This window comes from Coregonus clupeaformis, chromosome 6 (assembly GCF_020615455.1).
Source record: "Coregonus clupeaformis isolate EN_2021a chromosome 6, ASM2061545v1, whole genome shotgun sequence".
NCBI lineage: Eukaryota > Metazoa > Chordata > Actinopteri > Salmoniformes > Salmonidae > Coregonus > Coregonus clupeaformis.
In genome coordinates this window covers 5,959,309-5,981,326 of record NC_059197.1, presented here as the reverse complement: position 1 = coordinate 5,981,326, position 22,018 = coordinate 5,959,309, and the positions used below count along the sequence as shown (strand labels likewise).

General features: G+C 45.2%; 1 protein-coding gene across 3 annotated transcripts in view; it reads right to left on the bottom strand.

The window, feature by feature from the left end:
• Nucleotides 1–22,018, bottom strand: part of LOC121567558 (A-kinase anchor protein SPHKAP-like) — a 186,129-nt gene that overhangs the window by 1,693 nt on the left and 162,418 nt on the right. For 2 of the 3 annotated variants that reach the window (XM_045217761.1, XM_045217767.1), the window contains 7 exons: nucleotides 16,403–16,462; nucleotides 15,767–15,910; nucleotides 15,322–15,574; nucleotides 9,981–13,449; nucleotides 1,793–1,876; nucleotides 1,220–1,269; nucleotides 29–237 (listed from right to left, as the gene is read on the bottom strand). In XM_045217761.1, the coding sequence (XP_045073696.1) occupies nucleotides 29–237; nucleotides 1,220–1,269; nucleotides 1,793–1,876; nucleotides 9,981–13,449; nucleotides 15,322–15,574; nucleotides 15,767–15,910; nucleotides 16,403–16,462 (4,269 nt within the window). The remainder of the gene's footprint in view (nucleotides 1–28; nucleotides 238–1,219; nucleotides 1,270–1,792; nucleotides 1,877–9,980; nucleotides 13,450–15,321; nucleotides 15,575–15,766; nucleotides 15,911–16,402; nucleotides 16,463–22,018) is intronic. The other variant, XM_041877700.2, reaches the window with a different exon arrangement.

Genomic DNA, 22,018 nt, shown 5'->3' with positions numbered 1-22,018 from the left:
CGTACGGGCATAATCAGAGCCTGTGTACCTGCATGTGCTGTGCTGCACCCACCTTGGATGTCCTCCTCTCTTTACACTTCCTGAAGTAGACGGCATGCAGGCCCAGCTCGGAGGCAGCGATCCACTGCAGGGCCAACCGCAGCTCTGAGTCCACACACTCTGGATCCAAGTCACAGTTGACCACCAGAAGCTCCCTGTGGCTGCTACTGCCCCCCACTGACCGCAGTGAGATGCCCTCTGCAACACACACAGGAAATACATCATGCCCACTTTCTGTATACATCAAGCTAACTTCCTGTAGTTTCAATGCCAAAGCTACGCCAAGGTCTGATGGCACATTGGATGGATTTGGCACCAAATAGTTTCAAGATAGGTTGGGTAAGGAGGGCTTGATACCATCAGTGTTGGGAAGTAGTGAAATACATTTAGTTCAACTATTTAATTACATTTTGCAGTAGCTTGGTGGCAGTTGAACTAAATTAAGATCTTGGTATTGTTTTTAGTAGTTAATTACTTTTTTTTTGCCATGTAGTGGTGTAGCTAACTACTGGAACTACACACTACTTATCTTTTGCAAAAATAACATATGGGTGAAGTAGGCAATAATTTATATTATTTTATAGCATCAGACCTGCCTAATTCTAACTTGAAACACGTTTGTGTGCCTAATTCTCACTTTTTGTGTTTAATAGGCTAAATTACACATTCTGCTAACATCTGACTCCAGAGTGATCTGTTCTTGCCATTTGTAGTCTCTGACATTTCAGATTTTAGTAGTGAACTACTTTTTCTAAGTAACTTTAATCAAGTAAGCTATGTTTTTCTAAAGGGTAACTTTAGTGTAGCTTAACTTCTTCCAGTGTGAAGTAATTTGTAGCTTGGTAAACTATTTTCAGAGTAGCTTCCCCATCATTGGATACAATGTTGTTATATTGACATAAAAAAAAAAAAACCTAGCTGCAAGGCAGTGATAAAGCAGTGATATATTTACCATTTCGACATTTGAGTTTGAGTTTGAATACTCATAGAATACTCCGTGTGTAGAGATCTTACAGTGAGGAGGTTGAATAGAAATTATTGCGAAGACGAACGATAACAAAGATGAGACAGTAGGGCAGGCCGAGAGAGTTGAGTTTCCTTTGTGACAGATATAGACAGTAATGACATGGAAATGAGACAGTGTGTGTGCGTATGACTCAGACAGGGTGACATTACCCACCGTCTACGTTCTCTTTGCTCTCCCTTAGGTGACCCTTCTCCGCCTCCTCACTGAGGACAGACAACATGACCATTAAGACAATACAGTAGGTCACGTTCTGATTTTTCAATAAGGGATAACACTCCAAAAACAAAGTAAAAAATAAGGAAACTATTATTATTTTGCACCTTTCTATCGATCTTAATCTTTCTCCATACATTTTTGTTCTCTCCTGAATGTTTCATTTCCTTAAAATAAAATAGGTGCAACCGCTTTGTTAATCTAGCCATTGGCGTGAATTTACTTACTCCCTGTCATGGATTTAAAAACATTTAATTAGTGTAAGCATGGGCTAGCTAGCCAGATGGAGCATCCACCTCATTTCCTACATCGGTTGATCTCTTCATGAGGTGGAGTGAACAAGTACACACTTCATAAACAGGGTAGAGACTAGAGAGAGAATCAGACTGGAGCTTATGAGACTGCATTCTCCTGTTCAAAGGGCCTTGTTTAAAGCCTCAGCGCTGTGTTGTAGGAGTGTAGCCTGCATGTTGTAGGAGTGTTGTTTGCATGTCGTTAGGAGTTATCAGTTACCTGTTCACTGTGCTCTGACTGGGGATGTCAGAGAAGCCCTCCAGGTCTGCCAGACCCAGGCTAGACGTGCTGCTGTTCCCGTTCCTGCAAACCCAAACAGAACCAAAACTCATATCCTGTCTCTGGAAAGGCGACACGATCAGTGACTTGTGACGGGACCAATAAGGAGCTGCAGTGAAGCGAGCAATGTTGTTCATTAGCTGGTGATTAACATAGAAACAGCAGCTGCAGCTGAGCAGGATGGCTGGGCTGGCAGAGAGAGCCTGACTGGCAATGGGCCCTTCCTTGTGGAGATGGTGGATGTGGAAAAATTGAGCAGTTGGGCGGAGTGGGTGACCATGTCCAGTGTCAGCAGTGTTACAGTGGAGTTAATCGGGGATCAGGTGGTCAGGTAGAGAGGAAGGCAACAGTGACCAGGTGTTTGTTTATGCCACAGCTGTCTGCGCTGGCAGGTTAAAGCAGCAAGCAGCACACATTTAATCACCACTACTGCCAAGCTGAAGCCAGCCAGCCACACAGCCCTCCTCCTTGTCCTCTGGAGCATACAAACGTATATATCCCAGTCTTTGTTATCTATACCATGGTCTCATTTCTCCTGGCTTAGAGGAATGCCAGTAATAGACTTGCTACCTCCGTTTTTGGTTTGGCTGTGTGTCAGTATGAGGCTAGCTAGTGGAACTGAGAAATGGCACTGGCTGAAGCAGGGAATGATAGCTAATGTTCTGTGGGCGTTTGATATGTGAGAAGCAGTGTGACGTCATACCTATGCTACTGCGGCTGCAGCCCCACTCTCTCTGACTATATTTCAGCGCAGGCTGCAGGCCCCCAGAGCTCCACACCATGCTGGCTCTGGAATGGGGCTCAGTGCACTAGGTGAGTTATCTGCCAGTTAGAGGAAAGCCCCTGAGCAGACAGTTATTCCACTGAAGCAGCAAGGGCTGAAGACTGGCACAGGACAGCAAAGAGTGAACAGAAATGGGCTGATGAGAGGGCGACGGACGGCGAGGGCGGTAGTAGCGGTAGGAGTACTAGGAGCAGTGCATGATGGGACGGAGCAGCGGTTGGTTGCTACGGTTACTGACCCCTCGCTCAGCTGGATAAAACTACTGGTCTCCTCGTGGGGGTCATCGTCGGGGGCGATCTGGGACCAGCTTCCTGAGCTGTCCTCACTGCTAGCACTCAGAGAGCGCTTGTTTCGCTCATCTACAGCGGGTACCACAGCGGGCACTGCCATCCTGTCTCTCTCAAAGCTGGGGAGAGCAAACAGCAGGGTCACCTACTGTATACACTCTTAGAATTTTTTTTCCAGAAAGTGTTCTACCAGGCTGTACCTGTAGGAACCTTTTACGGTTCTAGTTAGCCATTTTTTTCTAAGAGTGTACATACGGTGTGATAGGCTGGGAGACTGGGAGGAGCTCAAACCCTCTGACGTGATCTTCCCCCTCATTGGTTGATTTGGTTCTATACTTGTTCGGGGGATACAGATTGTAAAATTCTTGATTCAAGAATGCAGTTTTTTTTAAAGTGTGCTATGTACTGTGACTATACACATTTTACATTTGTGTTGGGACCATGAAACTTGCTCATCACATATTGCATACAACCCCCCACCACCACCACCAAGTATTGTTCTTTCTAAAATCTGTGCCCCTTTTATAGAGGGTGGATAACCTAGGTCCTTTAGTGTGTAAAGGAAGTTTTGTATTTGTACCTATCCAAATTAGCCATAAATAAAAAATTAAATGAAAGGCTGTAGTGCAACAGAGCAACTGATTAATTTAAATCCTGATTAGATTATTGAAAGCTGCCAAATTCCCAGAGTGGGTTAAGGTGTTGTTTGTCAATGTCAATGAACCTCACATTTCCACCAGGGAAAAACCCAGATGCAGATGACACGTTCCCTAATTGGAGTTTATTAAGTGTTAAGTGAAAAACCAGTAAACCCTGCAATCCTTTAGCAGCCTAAATATAATAATCTCTTCCATCTATTTTCCTTTTCATCTTATTTATTGCATGTGTCAATCCAATCTAGAGGTAACTGCCAAAAGAATGGAAACACTTGAGTAAATGAGGGATACAAAGTATATTGAAAGCAGGCGCTTCCAAACAGGTGTGGTTCCTGAGTTAATTAAGCAATTAACATCCCATCATGCATACAAATGCTGGGCAGGTCATTATTTTGGCTACTATGGCTATGCCCTTCATATTTGGTATTTGGTATTTATTAGGATCCTCATTAGCTGCTGCAAAAGCATCAGCTACTCTTCCTGGGGTCCACGGGATGACAATGGCCCCATCCACAGGGCACTAGTGGTCACTGAATGGTTTGATGAGCATGAAAACGATGTAAACCATATGCCATGGCCGTCTCAGTCACCAGATCTCAACCCAATTGAACACCACCATCAACAAAGCACCAAATTATGGATTTTCTCGTGGAAGAATGGTGTTGCATCCCTCCGATAGTTTAGAATCTTGTAGAATCTATGCCAAGGTGCACTGAAGCTGTTCTGGCTTGTGGTGGCCAAACGCTCCATTGGTGTTTCCTTTATTTTGTCAGTTACCTGTATATGATACTAAGATTTCTTTTCAGGTATCAACATTTGTAAATAACCTCCAAAGTATTTAAACCCCATTGTTTATTTTCCTTTCTAAACATGTAAATTTATATTTGATCTGCTCTGTCTATTTGTGCGACCTTGTGTTGTCATCTATGTCAACGTGGTCTGTAAATGTTTGTCGCTCAAGATGCTGGAACACCAATAAAGTGACCTGAATTACCTTGGAAGTTTCCTGTAACCTCCTCCTTGTAGTGTCCAACTCCAGTAGCAGGCCTCCATGCAGTCTATATATCCACACTTCACTGCCCCCCTGAAGGCCACTCTCACTTTAACAAGAATGTCTGTGTGAATCTTCTCACCTTACTGAGTCCCTGTACACAATTGACCTCTGAGTGAAATGTCAGACCCAAATTACAGGACAATATGATGTCACTGTTGTATGTAGCCTGTGTCTCTTATATACTGAATGTGAGATATACACTCCCCTCCATATATATTTGGAAAGGGAAGTAAATTTTTTTAATTTGGCTCTATACTCCAGTATTTTTTATTTAAGATCCAATGTTTCCTTTGAGGAGACAGTACAGAATGTCACCTTATACAGTGCCCTCCATAATTATTGGGACAGTGAAGCATTTTTTCTTCTTTTGGCTCTATACTCCAAAAGTGTGGATTTGAAATCAAACAATGACTATGAGGTTAAAGCGCAGACTGTCAGCTTTAATTTGAAGGTATTTTCATTCATATCATGTTAACCGTTTAGAAATTACAGCACTTTTTGTACATAGTCCCCCCCATTATAGGTGAGCAAAAGTATTGGGACAAATTCACTTATACAGCGCATTTGGAAAGTATTCAGACCCCTTTACTTTTTCCACATTTTGTTACATTACAGCCTTATTCTAAAATGGATTAAATAAATAAAATCCTCATCAATCTACACACAATACCCCATAATGACAAAGCGAAAACAGGTTTTAGACATTTCTGCAAATGTATTACAAATAAAAACCTGAAATACCTTATTTACATAAGTATTCAGACCCATTGCTATGAGACTCGAAATTGAGCTCAGGTGCATCCTGTTTCCATTAATCCTCCTTGAGACGTTTCTAATACTCGATTGGAGTCCACCTGTGGTAAATTCAAATGATTGGACATGATTTGGAAAGGCACACACCTGTCTATATAAGGTCCCACAGTTGACAGTGCATGTCAAAGCAAAACCAAGCCATGAGGTCGAAGGAATTGTCAATAGAGCTCCGAGACAGGATTGTGTCGAGGCACAGATCTAGGGAAGTACCAAAAAATTTCTACAGCATTGAAGGTCCCCAAGAACACAGTGGACTCCATCATTCATTTTAAACTGGACTGTGTGTTTAGAGGCAATAGATCATTAGTTTCCACATTTTTGTTACGTTAAAGCCTTATTCTAAAATGTATTTTAAAATGTTTTTCTTCTCATCAATCTACACACAATACCCCATAATGATAAAGCAAAAACAGGTTTTTAGAAATGTTTGCAAATTTATAAAATATAAAAATAGGAAATATTACATTTACATAAGTATTCAGACCTTTTACTTTGTTGAAGCACCTTTGTCAGCGATTACAGCCGCGAGTCTTCTTGGTATGACCCTACAAGCGTGGCACACCTGTATTTGGGGAGTTTCTCCCATTCTGCTCTGCAGATCCTCTCATGCTCTGTCAGGCTGGATGGGGAGCGTTGTTGCACAGCTATTTTCAGGTCTTTCCAGAGATGTCCGATCGGGTTCAAGTCCGGCTCTGGCTGGGCCACTCAAGGACATACAGAGACTTGTCCCGAAGCCACTCCTGCGTTGTCTTGGCTGTGTGTTTAGGCTCGTTGTCCTGTTGGAAGGTGAACATTCGCCCCAATCTGAGGTCCTGGGCACTCTGGAGCAGGTTTTCATCAATCTCTGTACTTTGCACCGTTCATCTTTCCCTCGATCCTGACTAGTCTCCAAGTCCCTGCCGCTGAAAAACATCCCCACAGCATGATGATGCCCCCACCATTCTTCACCGTAGGGATGGTGCCAGGTTTCCTCCAGACGTGACGCTTGGCATTGAGGCCAAAGAGTTCAATCTTGGTTTCATCAGACCAGAGAATCTTCCAACTCCAAGTGGGCTGTCATGTGCCTTTTACTGAGGAGTGGCTTCCGTCTGGCCACTCTACTATAAAGGCCTGATTGGTGGAGTGCTGCAGAGATGGTTTTCCTTCTGGAAGGTTCTCCCATTTCCACAGAAGAACTCTGGAGCTCTGTCAGAGTTCTTGGTCACCTCCCTGACCAAGGCCCTTCTCCCCCGATTGCTCAGTTTGGCCGGGCGGCCAGCTCTAGGAAGAGTCTTGATGGTTCCAAACTTCTTCCATTTAAGAATGATGGAGGCCACTGTGTTTTTAGGGACCTTCAATGCTGCAGAGATTTTTTGGTACCCTTCCCCAGATCTTTGCCTCGATACAATCCTGTATCGGAGCTCTATTGACAATTCTTCAACCTCATGGCTTGGTTTTTGCTCTGACATACACTGTCAACTGTGGGACCTTATATAGACAGGTGTGTGCCTTTTAAATCATGTCCAATCAATTGAATTTACCACAGGTGGACTCCAATCAAGTTGTAGAAACATCTCACGGATGATCAATGGAAACAGGACGCACCTGAGCTCAATTTGGAGTCTCATAGCAAAGGGTCTGAATCCTTATGTAAATAATGTATTTCTGTTTTTTTTAATATAAATTTGCTAAAATTTCCAAAAACCTGTTTCCGCTTTGTCATTATGGGGTATTGTGTGTAGATTGATGAGGATTTGTATTTATTTAATCCATTTTAGAATAAGGCTGTAACGTAACAAAATGTGGAAAAAGGGAAGGGGTCTGAATACTTTCCGAATGCACTGTACGTACATTACACATTTAACATATTAAAACAAAAGAAGAGATAAATAATATTTTTTCATTCTTTGCTTCCCTGCTTGCAGATGTACATAATATGATGCGACCTTAATCAAAAAGTATTTAATAACTCCAAATAACAAAAAGGTAGCTGTAGGTTGTTGTAACATTTAAACTTAAAACATGTTTTTAATTTTTTTGCACAGCCATGGATCATCGGTTTGGTTGAATGCAGCATTGCTGTAAGGTGCACTCAAAATGTATTGTAGTTGAGTGGCCAGCCTATGCTCCTGCCCAAATGTTGTTGTAATAGGCCTACATGTTTCTCCTTTGCATTGTGTTTTGTTGCATGTTTAGATTTCTGGTTATTCATTGTCAAGCTTAACCGAAGCAAGACAGCAACATTTTACACTTTCCCTCCACTGCGCGCTGTAAACTGGACACACGAAAGCAGCGCCCACTGAAGTTGAATTCACTGATGCCAGCGCACCAGGCAGTAATTTCATTAAGTAGATGACTCAATTGTTGACTAATTTCTACTAGCTTGTGTGTCCTAATCGGCCCATGGGCCTTGTGTTTGACACGTGCGCTAGCCTATTAGCCACCTTATAACTGGCTTGTGATCATTGCCCTTGCTAATTTGATTGTATTGACATTCCCAGCCTTAGTTACAGTCGTCCGTTTTTGTTCAAAATATTGAGTAATTAAAACTGAAACAGTGCATACCAAATGGGTGGAGGCAGCAAACAATGTACCAGGCAAGCTGTGAGTTACAACCTGATATAAATATTTTTTGGACTACCAAGAAATGTATTGGTGAATTATATTTATCATGCATTGAACTGCATCCATATATTCTGCCAACAATGGCTTACTGTACGTCATGGAATTTTGAGTCAACTCTTATAAAGTTGGTTTTGAAGAATAAACTGGGAATTTGATATATTCTTACTGATATTAGGATTGTCGGTTTCATATCTGCAAAGTAATTCAAACGCTGTCCGTTCCACTTTAAATTAGTCAAAGGTTTAGTATTTGGTCCCATTTCCTTGCACGCAATGACTAAATCAATCTTGTGACTTTACAAACTCATTGGATGCATTTACAGTTTGTTTTGGTTGTGTTTTTGGTTATGTTTTGCCAGTACCTGAATGATGACAGGAGTAATTTTCTTTCTAAGTAGATAAGATGTTTCATCATGAATAATGATGAGGGAGATGCCGTTAAGAGGCAACAACAAAACATGCTAACCTCTCACCATTACCAATAACTGGGGAGGTCAGCATTTTGGGGGGATCTTTGTGCTTCTGTAAACTTCTCACTCATAGTTATTCACAATTCATTAATGATTATCCATAATCATGGTAGCATCCACATGAATGTAGAAGTGTTCAGAAACATCTTCTATTCTTACTTACAATAAAAGTGACTCCAAAATGGCAAGAAATATTATTCACCATTCAGTTCCTATTGGGCAAAACATAACGGGCAATTCCAGGGGAACAGAATAATGCTGAGATTCTTAAATGTATGCCAAACAAAAACCAATGATTGCAAAGTTAAACAAACCATACAACTCTATGCACAAGGACAACTTTTAACAATTTCCACAGAAAATGTTACAAAAAACATTAACTTGAAGAACAGTGCAGATGCAAAGTTTGGTAACAGAATGACGGCACAAACCATTGCTTTTTTTTTGACATACATTTTAAATAAAACAAATCTGAGCATTCTGTTAGCGTGGAATTGCCCTAATCCAAAACACAACCAAAACAAACCGCAAATATATCCAACAAGTTTGTAGTCACAAGCTTGATGTAGTCATTGCCTGCAAGGAATACGGGACCAAATACCAACATTTGGATTACTTTAATAGAAGTGAATGTGTCCAAATACTTGTGAATTCTTCAAATGGGGGGACTAGATACATAAAGTGCTTTAATTTCTAAACGGCAAAACAGATATGTATGAAAATACCCTCAAATAAACGCTGACATTCTGTACTCTCGCCTAATATGAAATATCTCATCTAAAATGCTGGAGGATAGAGCCAAATTCACATTTTTGCTTCACTGTCCCAATACATATGGGTGAGTATATATTTGTGTGTGTGTTTGGGCTTGTATGAATGTTTATAAGTATCTTCGGTATGTCGTGACTACAGGCATATCTATGCCACCTTGAAGATCAAGGTTAGCTCTAGATAAAAGCTGCAGCCTCCAACACAGAAACATGACTCATAACCTGGCTGTGGGTGTGTGTAACCCCAGAGACTTTCACAATAGACTACATTCACTCTGTGGATGCAGTAGAAGCCATTATGTGGCTGGGTCTCTGATACCCAACGCTGTAAACAGTTTAACAACGCATGGATGGTTTCCGATTTATAAACACATTAGGTCACTATTCAAGGTGTTTCGGAAAATGATTTCCAAGGAGGACTATAAAAAAATACTACCATATCTCTCTCTCTCTCTCTCTCTCTCTCTCTCTCTCTCTCTCTCTCTCTCTCTCTCTCTCTCTCTCTCTCTCTCTCTCTCTCTCTCTCTCTCTCTCAGACAGATCAAAAGCAGGCTGAGAGTCTGTGATAGCCCTGTGATGCTCTCATCTCCACTGATGATGCCCCTGTGCTGTGAAGAGCTGTGAGAGCCTGTTTGTGTGTTTGAGGGTGGGATTGATTCACAGGGGAATCGCGAACTGAGAGAGGGCTTACCTGCTGCGTCTCACTGAGGCCATCTCAGTGCACCACTGGGCTGTCCCCTCAGGGGGCGCTGGGTCCCAGCGGGGATGCTCGACCCTTTCCACCGGTTCCCCAGACTCCGGATCATCCCTCTGATCTGTCTCGATGTGGATCACTGGTACAGGGACCTCCCTGGGGCCCCTGATGGGTGGCCCCGCTGCTGTACATGTGCTGTCTCCACCCCCTCCTGGTTTCTCCTGGCTGGCTCTGCTCTGGGTGCAACCAGGGCGGGACTGTTTGAAGCCTCTCCTCCTCTCCCCCACGGGCATGTGTTGCTGTCGCCCCACCACGCCCCCTCCTCCGGCCCCATCCCCTTCCTGCAGGACAGACTTCCCGGTTTCCACGATGTCTGCGGCCAGGCGGTCGGCATACTGCAGCACATGGGTTTGGGACTCTGCATCCACCAGGTCAATGCTGTCCTCTGGGTCCGCAATGATCTTGTTCTTCCGCATCAGGGACTCAATGGAGCTGGACCAGGTCTCGTGGATCAGCATGTCGGTGATCTGGTCCGTCTGGCCCCTCTGGTACAGACAGGAGTCAGACTTGCACAGGCCCGTGGATGACACCTGCACCGAGTTGGTGGGGTAGATGTTGAGCGTGTCCCCGTGCACATTGCGGACAAAGCCGTCAAAGGAGTTGGCCTTGATGGGCGAGTTGACGGTCAGCCTGGAGTCTGAGAAACGTCTGTCCGGCACGGAGGACTGACGGATACAGAAGAGCGTTCTGGGAGATGGAGGCAATAGGCTGTTGCTCCACTCTTTAGTTCTGCCCATACTGTAGTCTTTGCTCTCCTTGTCCATGTCTTTGAGCATGAACCTGTAGAACTCCTCCGTGATGCTCTCTGTGCTGGACTGCTTGGACAGACAGGAGGTGGTCCTCACATTGAGATGGCCGTTCTTCTTGGTGGCTGCCTGCTGCATGGCTGCCGCCAGGATGTTGCTGGCGTTCTGCCCGGCGTAGTAGTCCAGCAGCAGGTCGAAGCCCCGGCCCTCTGTCTCCATCTGGTTCACCATGAAGCGGGAGAACTCGTCTGTGATGCTCTCGCAGCTGGACTGCTTGGAGATGGAGCCTCCCCTGCTCAGGTTCTGGCCCAGCCGGCTGCCGGGGCCCAGGGTGTTGGGGGTACCCGGGGGGCCTGCGTCCTCCTCTGGGATGCTTTCATAGCTGGCGGCCTTGCCCCGGCTCCACCTCTCACACTGCAGCCGGCTGCGGGTCTGCTGGCCGGGCTTGGAGGTGTCAACCACATTGAGCTCGGGGCAGTTCATGATGCGGGCGGTGACCTCGGAGGCAAAGAGTGCGAATGGGTCAAGAGTCTGGGGCATGTCGTCTAGGTTGACCGTCTCATCCACCACACGGTTGACCAGGCACTCCATCAACTCAGGCTGCTCCTCAGTCTTCCTCTTGATCTCACTGAGGCGCGGCGGCCGGTGCTTTTTGGATGACACACCGCCGTTCTGGCCCTCCTTTCTGCGGAGGGCCGTGCAACAGGAGGGCAGCAGGTAGCCCCCCTCGGGGTAGTAGCCGGCTGCGCCCTTCAGGGCACAGAACCATGGCTGCTTCCCGCTGGAGTTCTCCAGGCAGATGGCGGCCAGCTCAGTGGCCATGGAGACCACGGTGGTGGCCAAGTCATCAGCGAAGTAGTTGACGGGGGTGGTTCTCGATTCTGAGTCCATCTTTAGGCAGACCAAGGCCCCTGTGGAGGAGGAGCTAAAAGAGGACTGAGGGGTCAGAGAAGACTGTCTGCTGTCCGTACTGGCTCTCCATCTTTTCTCTGTGCCCAGGGATGAAGATACCTGGTGGGCTAAGCTCTCTGTAAAAGGCTCTCTGATGTTTCCTCTGGCCTGCTGGCCCTGGAGGTCATAGCAGTCCTTAGTAGAGGATGAGACTTTAGTTGGAGCTTGTCTGTGCTGCTGCTGCTCTCTGATATGTGGTTCACTCTCCCTCTCCTCCAGTCTATATTTGTCCTCCCTTATCCCAGAGTAGACGGGCATCTTCTCTGCCCAGTGGGCTTCACAATTATCGGGCTGGCTGGAGCCAACAAAGCGCTGTAATTGGCTTAATGGTTCCTTGGTGGTGGCGGCCGCCTCGTAGTCCCTGGAGCCGACATCACCCTCTTGTCTGTCAAACGACCCTATATCACATTTGGAAATGGCACCGATCCGCTTTGAAGTGAGACAAAGGACGTCGAAGAGCACATTGCTCACGCTCTCCTGCAGAAAGCCCTGGATATCAGGGACGTCTTTGCCCGGGCCTTCCAGTTCTTTTTTCTTTTTCGCTTTCTCGAACGCGTGCTTGAAGAGGCCATTGGCCACCTCGCTGATGAAATCGTCCACCTCAGTCTCGTCCATCTTGTCCAGACAGGACTTTTTGGGAGACGTAATGCCATCCACGATCCTGTTGTGGGTGGACTCCAGTAGGTGGGCCACACTCTTGTAGTCCTGGGGCTGAGCCAGCACCCCTGCTGCCTCCTTGTGAAGAACTTCAGCAATGCTGGTACGGAAGGCCTCGATGCTGGTCCCTTCGGCCACGCTGCAGTGGAGAGTGATGGCCGTGGAGGCCTGTGCTGCAGATAGGAGCCCCACGGAGGCGGCCGAGTAGACCTCGGTGGTGGAGTCATCTTCTGACTCGCAGTCCCCCTCCCCGGCCTCTTCGTCTAGCTCCACCACGGCCACCGCCCCCGCCACCTGGGCCATCCCGCACATGGCTGAGGAGAAGGAGTAGTCGGTGCCCTCAGGGTCCCTCTGTCCCTCTCTCTCCATATCCTCCTCTGTTGGATCCATCGCCAGCTGCTCTGCTACCTGTGGGCTGGAGATGGTGCCGATGACGCTGGCAGCGCATGCCAGGGCCCGCTGCAGGGGTTTGTTGAAGTGGCGTCCACTGGTAGTGGTGGTAGGGCGGAAGCCATGGGCCTCTGGTCCGTGTTCCACCGTTACCTGTCTGGTAGCACCATCATCACCACCAACACCATGCTCCACAGCCACGTGAGAGGCCTGAGTATCCAGCCACTCTGGCAGGCCCTCGCAGTTATCCGGGCTCTGCACTATGACGATCTTGGGCAGCTCGAAAGAGCAGGCGCGTGCCCGAGATGGCTCCTCTGCTCCTGTTCGGGTGAGGCTGGTGGGGGGGCGGTGGCTGCCGGGGGACATGCTCACAGCGGCCTCGGTGGCGAAGGACTGTTCGTCCTGAGACAGGCGGATGAAGGCGTCCTGCAGTACCGACTCAGCCAGGTTGGTGGCGTAGTGGCCGGCCGACTCCTTATTGTGGTGACTGCTAGCTCTCGCCGGTGCCCTTCCTCCTTGTTTCTTGGTGGCTTGGGGGGCGCAGATGGTCACCTCGGAGTCCTCGCTGTCCTGCCACTGGTGCTGGCCCAGGCGTCCCCTCTGACACGCAGGTCTGCAGCTGTGTGCTGCATCTGCTAAGCCCTCTGCCACATCACTGCACTCTGGCTCATTGGGGAGAGAGAGAGAGAGAGAGGCATGTCCAGACCTGTTAGAGAGTAGTTATATCAAACTCCCAATGTGCCACAGCAAGAGCAATGACAACCCAGCTATTGTTTAACCAAGCTAGCAATAACACCAGACTTTCACTGAGCAGCATTTACCCACTCAAACCTGACTATAGCTACCAACCAAACCCTAGCTGGTCCCAATTATGTTTGTGCTGTCTTACCAATGACCATAAGAGTTGGCTACACAGGCTATAATACAACACAAACAGATCTGGGAACAGGCTAACCTACCCCCATGCAAAGTAAAAAAGAGCAAACTATCTGAGGCTGATCTGATTATGAATAATACTGGTAGATTGACTCAAAGGAGAACCTTTACACAGTGTTGGTTCTAATTTCATACAGGCAGGGATGAGAACAATACAGATACAAAATACCATAAAGATCAATGTATCCATATAAACTACAAAATACTTGCATTTTGTAATGTATTTAATTAAAATACATGCATTTTGTATTTTTAAATACCAAAATACATTTGCAAGTAGCCGGCCCGAACAGCAACAAAATTCTTAGTATCGGTTACAAAAATGTTTTTACTTGCAATGACTGTGATATGTTGTTTAACTACCTTAGTCGAGCAAGTCACTCTGGATAAGCATGTCTGCAAGTGACCAAAATATAACTGTATACTGTATGTGAAAATGAACATACCAAAATGAACTGCAAAGCACACTGGGTATTGTTTAGAGGCGGAGCTCATTAGAATAATACTCAGTATGCTTTGCAATTGTTCATTTTTACATATACATTTATATTTAGTTCATTTAGCAGATGCTTTTATCAGTCCATAGTGCTATCAGACTTCTGATACCAATGCAGTGAAAGGGGGGCCACAAAATGTGAACCGCTATAAATTACAGTTTTTGAAAATACAAAATACATTGGAGTGTAGTTCAGCCCAATGTAATTCAAATTTCAAAATACACAGAATTAATTAAAATACGTACAGGAGATTAATTATAGATAAGGGGAGACTTGTCACTGTGAAGAAAAGTGCCGCCAAACTCAGGGCCATATATTGTATATTAATCTCAATCATGACAGGCATTGATCAGTTCTACTGTATGTGCCCTCAGCAGCATGGCACACCATGCGAGGCACACACACACTAAGGAGCTATGCAGCCAGCCACAGAGAAGTGTTTTTACAGATGAAGACTGACAGGCACGAGAGAACAAGAGAACAACAGCACAAATGGCTGGGCGTCTGTCGTTCCCTTTTGAAACGAGACGAGAGACATCTTCAGTGGTAAGAATAGCTTAACATGTAGACTATTCGTGATTTACATACTGAAGACTCTATAATAACACTACATCAATAACAACTTTGATTTTTATTGAGGTTGTTATCGTTTAAAGTGGTTACAGCACCTATGCACTGACCTGTTTTGAGAGTAGTCTACTAAATAATGTATTACCTTACAAAAATGTCAGAGTTTTCCTCCCAAAATGAGTGCTTCACATTAGTAGAATTGTAAATAATAAATAATTTATCCCATTTAGCGGACACTTTCGTCAAAAGTGACCTAGAACAGTGACTGAGATTTACATTTTCATATTGGTGCCCCAAGCAGGAATCGAACCCACGAACCTGCCGTTGCTATCCTCATGCTATACAAACTTAGCCACATAGGACTACATTACTCTACTTTCATATTCACCACATATGCCAGTAAAATACATTGAACTCAAATACAGTACATGGGTATTCAAAAGGATGAGAGAAAATACTAACTGTAAGTCGCTCTGGATAAGAGCGTCTGCTAAATGACTAAAAATGTAAATGTAAAATGTATTAAATCACCGTTTCGTAAGCCGTCATCCTCGCTGTCATCCCCCAGGTGTTCTGAGGCAGTGAGGAAGTCCTCCTCTATGGATGAAAAGGAGCGGTTGGTGTCGTCATCCAGCCTCTGCCCTGCCATCATACGCCCCTGGGCCCCCTGCCTCTCCTGACCCCACTGCAGCCCGATCAGGAACTTGTTGATCTCATAGATGATGCTGGTAGGCCTCCGGCCCCCAGCACACTGGACCAGGCACACATCTGTACCCCTCTGGCCCTGGAGGCAATACACACATACACACACGCAGAGGAAGGAAAGAGTTCAATCATTTATGAGTTCTACCTTTCTGCTCGTGTAATACTCAGAGCTGATGAGTCAGTCAGACAGTGGATGGATTTGGGATGGAGGGATCTCAACAAACCATTCATATAAAATGAGAAGGAAGATGAAGTGTGTGTGTGTGCTCGCCTGTGTGTAGCTGGGGTACTGATGAGGGTGAGAGGGGTCCGGAGTCTCCAAACCACCGAGCAGCAGGATCTCGTTCACCTTGGGCTGTTGCACGCTCAGAGAGCCAACCAGCTTGGGCAGGTCTGGAGAGATCGAGGCCAGTTTCTAGAGGAGAGAGAGACGTCGCCCACAGTCACAGTGACAGTCACACAGGCAGTCATCACCAGCACAAACCTGCTGATTACCTAAACAAATCAACCCCTCTCACTCAGGCTAATTATCCTGAATCCATGGCAACAGAGCCAGTGTTTTACGATGGTTAAGAAAGACTCTGGGGGAACGGGAGGAGAGGAAAGGAGAGGAGAGGGGAGAGTATGAGCGAGGGAGCAGAGGCGTTAATTGGTAGGGGGGAGGAAAGGGGAAGAGGGAGGAGGGAGTAAAGGAGATGAGAGGAGGAGGGAGGAGAGGGAAGAGAGGATATGAGAGGAGGAGGGAGGAGATGGAAGAGTGAATATGAGAGGAGAGCATGGGTAGGGGGGAGAGGGAAGAGAGGATATGAGAGGAGAGCATGGGTAGGGGGGAGAAGAGAGGATATGAGAGGAGAGCATGGGTAGGGGGGAGAAGAGAGATGAGAAGAGAAGAGGGGACCCAGCACACCTTGATGCAGCTGTCGTCGTGACGATCCACCTTCTGCTGGTCCAGATTCACAAAGCAGATCTGCAATGAGAGGGAAAAAGCTTCAGAACAGTGGTAACGTAAAGCTACAAAAAGTCCAGAATACTGACTGTGATGTAGCCAACCTTACTCCCCATTCCAATGACCTGACTTTACCCAGATAAAAACATGATTATTAGTCTGACAGAGGAAGCAATCATGCTGTGTTAGCCCTCACTGGCCATTTACAAGCCTCTAGCAGGACGAGATTTTGTAGGTATGGCAACACGAGACTAAGCAGGACACAACAGGGCTAATGGCACCCAGTCAGTCAGTCCCCAGGGAGCGAGCGACAGTCCCTACATACAGACTGATATAATTTTACTGAATGAGTCCCAAATGACACCCTATTCCCTATATAGTGCACTACTTTAGACCAGAGCCCTATTTACCCTGGTCAAAAGAAGTGCACTCTAAAGGGAATAGGGTGCCATTTGGAATGCAGATATATAATCTCACTGATTGCTTTCCCATTGTTTATTCAGGGATGGGTTTTCCAAAGCATTCGTAGATGTGTATTGGTATGTTATTTCACTTGCCGACCCATACTATAGAACAGCAAAGTGCTACGAATGTTGTTCGTTCACGCATTGAACATTGGCCGCCCCATCAAACATTGACTTTCATAAGTGTTACTCTGTCATGGCAGTGCGGCTGGGTTGTGGATAGAAATAATGTAAAACTTCAGCTACAAATGCTTTGGGAAAGTATTGATCAATAATTTAGTTAATTAGAAAAGGGGCGTGAGGCAAAGCCCTTGGTTGCAGTAAGATCATAACTTGTTTTCTTCTCACTGACCAATAAACAGCCTCACCCCCCCACCAGCTGTAACACACACGCACACACTCCATTACTCTTATCTATTCATCTTTCTCTACAGCTCTCTCTCTCTCTCTCTCTCTCTCTCTCTCTCTCTCTCTCTCTCTCTCTCTCTCTCTCTCTCTCTCTCTCTCTCTCTCTCTCTCTCTCTCTCTCTCTCCCTCTCTCTCCCTCTCTCTCTCTCTCTCTCTCCTCTCTCTCTCTCTCTCTCTCTCTCTCTCTCTCTCTCTCTCTCTCTCTCTCTCTCTCTCTCTCTCTCTCTCTCTCTCTCTCTCTCTCTCCCTCTCTCTCTCTCTCTCTCTCTCTCTCTCTCTCTCTCTCTCTCTCTCTCTCTCTCTCTCTCTCTCTCTCTCTCTCTCTCTCTCTCTCTCTCTCCTCTCTCTCTCTCTCTCTCTCTCTCTCTATCTATCTATCTATCTATCTATCTATCTATTCATCCCAGATGAACTTATATACCAGGTCCATCTCTCCAAATGCAATATTCTGCCAGAGGACATATTATATCTATTTTCTAGAGAGGAGAAATAAATGATTTCCTATATTAATCAACATACCAATCATTGTAAATCCCAGCGGTTGATATAACCTCCTTGATCATCGACATACCGTCTCTGATGTACATACAGTACGTCATGCTGAAAGGCCATCAAAGCTGAAAGAGCTTAGTTTAGCTACCCACAATTCATTTGGTTTCTGTAAGAGATATTCTTTATGATTAACTTCCTTATGTGACTCAATGAAGTAAAAGAACAAACGCTTGTGGGGTCCATCATGTAGGCCTCCTCTCTCTCCTCACATTTGTCAATTAGGCTAATATGACTGTCTGGTTTGCCTGTAGGCTATATTCAGCATCTTTTCCCCCCTTCCTATTTTATTTTCCGTGTTAATGGACTCTTCTCGGGGTGAGGAGGTCATGTATGCATCTGAATGACATCAAAAGAGAAGCAGAAGGAGAAATACAAACAGAGGTAAATGATGCAGCGACTGGAACTGGAACGAATGGCCCAATCAGCGAAGAGATCAAACTTTTCTATCTCTATGCCAATCAGGCTAAATCTGGAAGTCTCTGTTACGAGTGGATTTGATTTGTACATTTCTCCTTTTACAAATGAATCTTGCACTTTACATTTTTTGCTACATCATTCCTGCCTATTTCATTGGTTGTTTATCAACAGTAGCCTATAGGATGAAACACTGAGCTAATCATCCCAAAGCTAAAAAGGGACAGAATTGAACGGACTAAACAGAACGGCGAGAGCAGCTTTGAAACTGGAGTGGTTCTCTTTATTGGGAGAGTCAAAATGTCCACCGGAGTGAAACAACACAGAACATTGCAATTTCACCATTTCACCCCCGTTTACAATATTACCATAACATTCAGCCTTTTCCCTTTTTTCAAGAACGCCCACTCTGGTACTTCCATAACCCATTTTGAAGCTGTCTTATTATAATGGTGGTTCTAGCAAGCCTGTGCAAGCTGAGGTGTTGTGAAGGTTATCACATTATTGGGCTTATTGTGTCTTGCATGCAGGTCAAAGCAATTGCAGAGAAATATAAGCAGATGACTGTTGGAGACTGAGAAAGAGCGAGGGAGAAACGGGAGGAAAAAAGAAGGGGGAGGGAAGAGGAACGAGGTAGAGAGAGGAGTCGAAAAAATAGGAGATATGGTGCCCTTCCCAAGGACAAAATCATTTAACCCCATCACCATTAGGTTGGGGTGGCAATAGTCTGCAGTCCCAAAAATGGGTTTCGGGGTGAAAGCTGTATGTGCCATCTAGCCATCTCTGTCAGTGAGGCCCATCTGAGAGGCAGAGACCACAGATGTGAACGAGGCTCCACCACTAATTCTTCAGAGCAGACAGACTTTTAATCTCTGCCTGACTAACTGACGGACAGGATAAAAAATCATCATAGATGCTAGAGAATAGGAGTTCTGATTGGTTGCACACCCGAGTGCGTGCATGTGTGAGTGTGTGTGTGTATGTATGATAAATAGGGCCGGGACAATACCTAACGAGTATCGTGATACTAGTATCATCCTCGACTAACCTTTACCCCTGCACATTGACTCGGTACCCCCTGTATATAACGTCATTATTGTTATTTTATTGTGTAACTTTTTTTAGATTATTTTTTTACTTTGGTTTATTTAGTAAATGTTTTCTTAACTCCTTTGGATGGGTGCCTGGCGGCTGGAGGACAGCGCTGGGTGTCACCCAGGGTCTCGCGGTTCACTGGGCAAATCTACAGCTGTGCTCCAGCCTCCAGGTCAACCCAGCCCAGTGACCAATCACAACCTCAGGGTGATTCTACTCTACATACCATAACCAATCAGGGCCAGCTGCATGACTCAAACTGGAAACTAATCAAGAGATTTTTGCAGCGAGGAGCCCTGAGGCAAACAGTGGTGGACAGTTATGAGTTTAGAGTTTAAAAAAACAACCTTTTCCCCTCTCTTTCAGTAAACATGCTGGTGAGATGGGTCATATTCATTAGAAAACACTGTAGCAACACATTTTGCAACAGACAAATTTTTTAGGTAGTCCCTGCCTGACTGTTTTTGTCTGTTTGACCATGCAGTAGGATTTTAACAGTGAGGAGGCAACAGCAAATCTAGACTTTTCTTGCCTCGAGTGAGCTTTTATTAACAAACGTGAAGATAAACTGGCTATTTACAAACAAAAATAAACAGGACGATGAACAAAAGGTGGGCCTAATAAACTTATCAGAATCAAAAATAGCTCTAACAAAAGAAAATCCAGGTTTCACTCATGCCTGTAAACCCAGCAGCATACCTACCTGTTACCTGTCTGACTTGTCTCACAAACAAAGCAATGTCATGCTTCTTGTAGCAATACCCATTACCCAGAATACATCACAAACTCTTCCAATTTCATAATTGACAATCAACTTCAATAAAGGTATGAAAATGGTATACGAACACGTTCAGGTAATATATTCCACATGATAAATATCCCCACATCAATAACAGTCGATAAATGTGCTTCTCATAATAAATGGGTGTTAATCAATGTCTGGACATACATAATCAGGTAAGACTCTAGCTTATGTGACAGGTGTATGTGTGAGTGTCTGAATGAGTGAGTGAGTGAGTGAGTGGATATGTGACAGAAGCACAAACTCACAACTCTTCACACCGTCAAGACAGATGGTGTGTGTGTGTGTGTGTGTGTGTGTGTGTGTGTGTGTGTGTGTGTGTGTGTGTGTGTGTGTGTGTGTGTGTGTGTGTGTGTGTGTGTGTGTGTGTGTGTGTGTGTGTGTGTGTGTGTGTGTGTGTGTGTGTGTGTGTGTGTGTGTGGGTAGTTAGAGCCCTGGACTGGGGGGCTGGAGTTTGAATGGTTACAGGACTGGTTACACAAATACAGTCAGGGCAGGAACACCCACAAACACACACGCACAAATGTAGAGACTCGTAAAGACGCTCTCATTCATTTTCCATAAAGATTACAAACATTCACAGGCTATAATTCAATATCTTGCAATATACACACACGCACACAACACACACACACACACTTGGTCACACAAGCACAGGTGCAGAAACTCCTCAAGACGCTCTCACTCATTTTCAATAAAGATTACAAATATTCACAGGCTATGTAGTACAATAGGCGCGCACGAGCGCACATGCACACCATCCTCCACCCACTTCTAAGCTCTTTTCGTCTTCCCTCAACAACAAATCCTCTCCCCCTCACTCAATCTCTCCCTCCTTCACACCCTTCTTCTCAACTCTAACCTCTGTCTCTCTCTTTCTCTCTACGCCCCATTGCTCTCATCTCAGCACACTCAGTCGTTCTTCCTGTGTCCTCTGTGTGTTCCCCTGTGGTTGTTATGTAAGCCCGCCGCAGCCAGGCCATATTGTGACTGTGAGCCATTTGGATGCTCTGTCTCCGGCTGTGTCTCAAATGCACCCTGTTCCCTTTATAATGCACTACAGCAATGCACTAAATAGGGAATACGGTGCCGTTTGGAACGCGTCCTTGGTATCCTACTGTGGCTCCTGACCCCTTACCTCCAAGCAATAGCACCAGCCAGGAGGCATTACATGCACTTCCATTATTCATGTGCACTGGCTGTATGCTGGTCTGGGTTGTGGTAATCTAACTGACCAAATTACGCAAGATTTTAGTTCCGGGAGATTAGGGTTATGAATATTCACAGCACTAATGTGTATAGTGTCTACACCTATTCAGCTCTCCATTCATATTTTGCCTCCAACTCTGGAATAATATTATATAATCTAAGTAACTGGTAATTTTTAATTTTTTAAATTTTTATTTAATCTTTATTTAACTAGGCAAGTAATGATGTCCCATTGCCAGTCATACCCAATCCTAGACCCAGGCACACAAGCAGGCAGGCAGATACAGTTTCTGTGGGATGAAGCTGGCAATTAGAGCAGTAAGGAATGATACAAATTGGGAATATCTCTTATTTCTCATCACTGTAACTAACGCCGTCCTAGACATCAGCCGTGAGATGCAGCTTACATTCAGTATTTTTCAGCTCCCCTATCTCATTGAATAACATTCAATTATCTACATAGATGCAGCAGTTAGAGCCCTTAGAGCGTAGAATAAAGACATTGACATGATGTTTAATCACAGAACCTGGCAGCAGAAACAGCAGTGAGGACACTTTGGGTCATATTCATTATGGCACACCATAGCAAAACATTTAGCAATGACAGAGGAAAATAAGCAAGTTCAGGTTGTT